The sequence below is a fragment of the Hipposideros armiger genome, unplaced genomic scaffold (assembly GCF_001890085.2).
Source record: "Hipposideros armiger isolate ML-2016 unplaced genomic scaffold, ASM189008v1 scaffold_655, whole genome shotgun sequence".
Classification (NCBI taxonomy): domain Eukaryota; kingdom Metazoa; phylum Chordata; class Mammalia; order Chiroptera; family Hipposideridae; genus Hipposideros; species Hipposideros armiger.
In genome coordinates this window covers 483747-486894 of record NW_017732005.1, presented here as the reverse complement: position 1 = coordinate 486894, position 3148 = coordinate 483747, and the positions used below count along the sequence as shown (strand labels likewise).

The window sequence follows — 3148 nt, the reverse complement described above, 5'->3', positions numbered from 1 at the left end:
CTCAATCCAACCAGTTCCTGCATCTATGTCTAGTCGATACCAATTCATCTCGCTAACTCATTGAAAGTTTGCTTTTGAACAAGCAAACAAAATGTCCAGTAGACTGGTTCTACCCCCATTCATTTTTACTGATTATTTGGTAAATTTTACTGATTCTTTTTACTGCTTAATTTTTTCTTATCTTGAAAATCAGGACTAGACGCTGCTAATGCAATTTCTAGAAACATTGAGATACAAAAAATATTCAGCCATAGGGGTCTCTTACAAGTATTAAACATATTAATGAAATGATAGCACAGATTGTAACAGATATCCCAATTCTCAAGTAATTCATGTGGAGAGTGTTAGATTGTTGAGCCTGGAAGACGGCTATGGAAAAGGAAGCCTCTTGAGGTGAATTCCATATAGTGCTGTGCCCAAGCCTCAGAACTGGCAGAGAGTGAGGCTTCACATAAAGTCCCAGCAGAACTATCTGATTTTAATCTTCAACTAATAATTCTCTAGAGTTTAAAACAAGCCTTTCCCCGAATAAGGCATAATGAAAAATAAGTTTATAATTATAACAGTAATTCATAATAATAATGAATGAAATGGTTCCTTTTGGCCAGTCATAGCAATATTAGACTTGGAAAACAGTCAATAATAATCAATAATCAATATTTTAGATGCTACCTCACTATGGTATTTGACACAAAAGCCACAATTTGGCATACCCTTATCTCATACTTTGTCAACAGAAAGCATTATGAAACCCTAACATTAGGGAATCTGATAGAGGCATTATGTTGGATTTTTTAAATAAAAGAAAATAACTTTAAACACCAAGTTCATTTGTTTGGAATTTTAACTAAATTCTAGAATTTATTACTAAATTAATCTCATAATTTTTGTTTTGGTACAGAGTTAATATTTTGGGATTATTTTCACTTAGAAAATTTAAATCAAGGGGTACATCCTGTTTCTGATTTAGACATGCCATTTCCAACTAATGTAATTTGGAATTGGTTGTGGTGTTTGAATACATATTTAAAAAAGAGAAAAAACAAAAATTAGTCCTAATATTTAAAAAAATTTACCTAAGAGAAACTTTTTCAGTTTTTTTATTAAAAGATTCATCTTTTCTTCTTCAGATTCACTTTGGTTTTTCATATTCCTCAGTTTCTCACTTAACTGAAAGACATTGTTTTTGGAGACTTCTGCCAGTTCACTTATATTTTTGATCTGAAATAAGAAAAAAAACAACAAAGAGGAAAACACAACAATGAGGCATGTTCTGTGACATTTAATTGCATAGCTGGACCAAATAAAACTGTCACTAAAAATGAAATAGAAGTGCAGATAATTAAACAATGGATTCAATTTAAAGGACTCTTTTAAAAGATACTATTTGCTTTCATTATCATGTTTTCTTAATAATGTAAACTTATCTCAAAACATTATTAGTATTTAAAATCGTTATTTGAAAACAATATTGACCTAGTGTCAATAACTTTTCCTGACCCAAATCTAAAACACAAATTCTGTTTTAATGAGACTTCAGTATTGGAATTACTTAGGACTACTTACCTACAGTGGCCATTATGTTTAACAAGTTCAGAGTGTTTTCTTCTATAGTAAGTTAAAATAGTTACTCTTCTAAACCTTTGGCAAATTCAAATAATATATTTATTTTGAATGCTAAAAAGAAAGCATTCCTACTATTAATAAATGAGTTTGAACTCAGTGCAGGCTACAAAGATAAATTCCAAACACTTTTTACACTCAGTGGAGGGATGATAGGACTAAAAGTCTTAGAACCTAGAGATGCAAATTCTTAAATGTATGATTTGAGAAAGGCCATGGAATTTTTCTTGAAATTCCAACAAATTTGAGAAAAAGACAAAACAGAAAGCAAAGAACAATATCACCAACAAGTTGAGCTGTGTTGAATAAACTAATTGTGACAGTAGTAGGGCTAATTGGGATCAAACATAATTAGGGGAATAAAGTCTCCCTTTATTTCCACACAAAAGAAAACTGCTTCATTGAGCCATACATATTTTGTGGAAAGGGGTTTAATTGTGTCATTGGCAAATGATGAAACAAAAAAGAAATATTTACATGGTTAAAAATATTCATCTTAAGTTTTTTGAGTTGTTCCTTAATTCTCTAGAACTTTTTAAACTTTAAAATAGATATCAGTTGCTAAGAGAGTAGATCTTAAAAGTTTTCACAATGAAAAAAAATATAACTGGGTGGTGATGTTAACTAAACTTTTTGTGCTTATCATTTAGCAATATATACATAGGTCAAGTCATTATGTTGTACACCTAAAACTGATACAATATTATATGTCAATTATATCTCAATATAAAAAAAATGGATAGCAGTAAGTAAAAATGCATAACAGTAAAATGAGAATTCCAGAAATAAATACTCTGGACAGGAAAGCACCAAATTATACAGATGAAATCTGTGGAGATTAGTTGATACCATATGCAGAAAGAGATTGCTAAATTACTTCATTCTTAAAACATCTCTCTGCAATCCATCCTCTGACACAATCGACTCCTGAGAATTCTTTCAATCTCTCCAGCACTCTTCTAATCAAGAGGAAAACAGCACACCATTTTATCAACATGACAACCCCTGCCCCCCACCATTTTCCAGTAATGTGCTGATTAAGCCAGACTGTGCTAATACATACTTCAGGGGCTATCTTTTAAAAGTAATATTATAGTTTAACACAGAGCTTGTTTAAATGGTGTGAGATTTCTGGTTTGTTTTTTTTTGAGAAGGGACAATATAATAGTTTAAAATTACATTAAACAATTAAGGCTTGTTTAACCACCGGGATGCAGGACCAGGATTTGCATTTGTTATGTTCACTGCTGTATTTCCATTATCTAGATAAATGCCTGGCACATAGTAGGTACTCAATGTATATTTATTAAAACAATGAAGAATAGGGCTGGCCGAGTGGCGCATTGGTTAAAGGCTGGCTTGGGATGCCAAAAGGCCCCGGTTTGGATCCCACATATGAGGGCCAGTGACACTGCCCTTTACAGCTAAGATGCTGAACAACAGCTCAACCTGGAGCTGGGCTGCCGTGAGTCGCCTGCGACGGCGTAGGCTGCAGTAGGTTGCCATGGGCTACCGTGTGTAGCCA

At 32.8% G+C, this 3148-nt stretch overlaps 1 protein-coding gene across 1 annotated transcript in view; it reads right to left on the bottom strand.

The window, feature by feature from the left end:
- Positions 1-3148, bottom strand: part of LAMB4 (laminin subunit beta 4) — a 116868-nt gene that overhangs the window by 15712 nt on the left and 98008 nt on the right. Inside the window, exon 29 of the mRNA XM_019626046.1 lies at positions 1077-1221. Coding sequence (XP_019481591.1) covers positions 1077-1221 — 145 coding nt within the window. The remainder of the gene's footprint in view (positions 1-1076; positions 1222-3148) is intronic.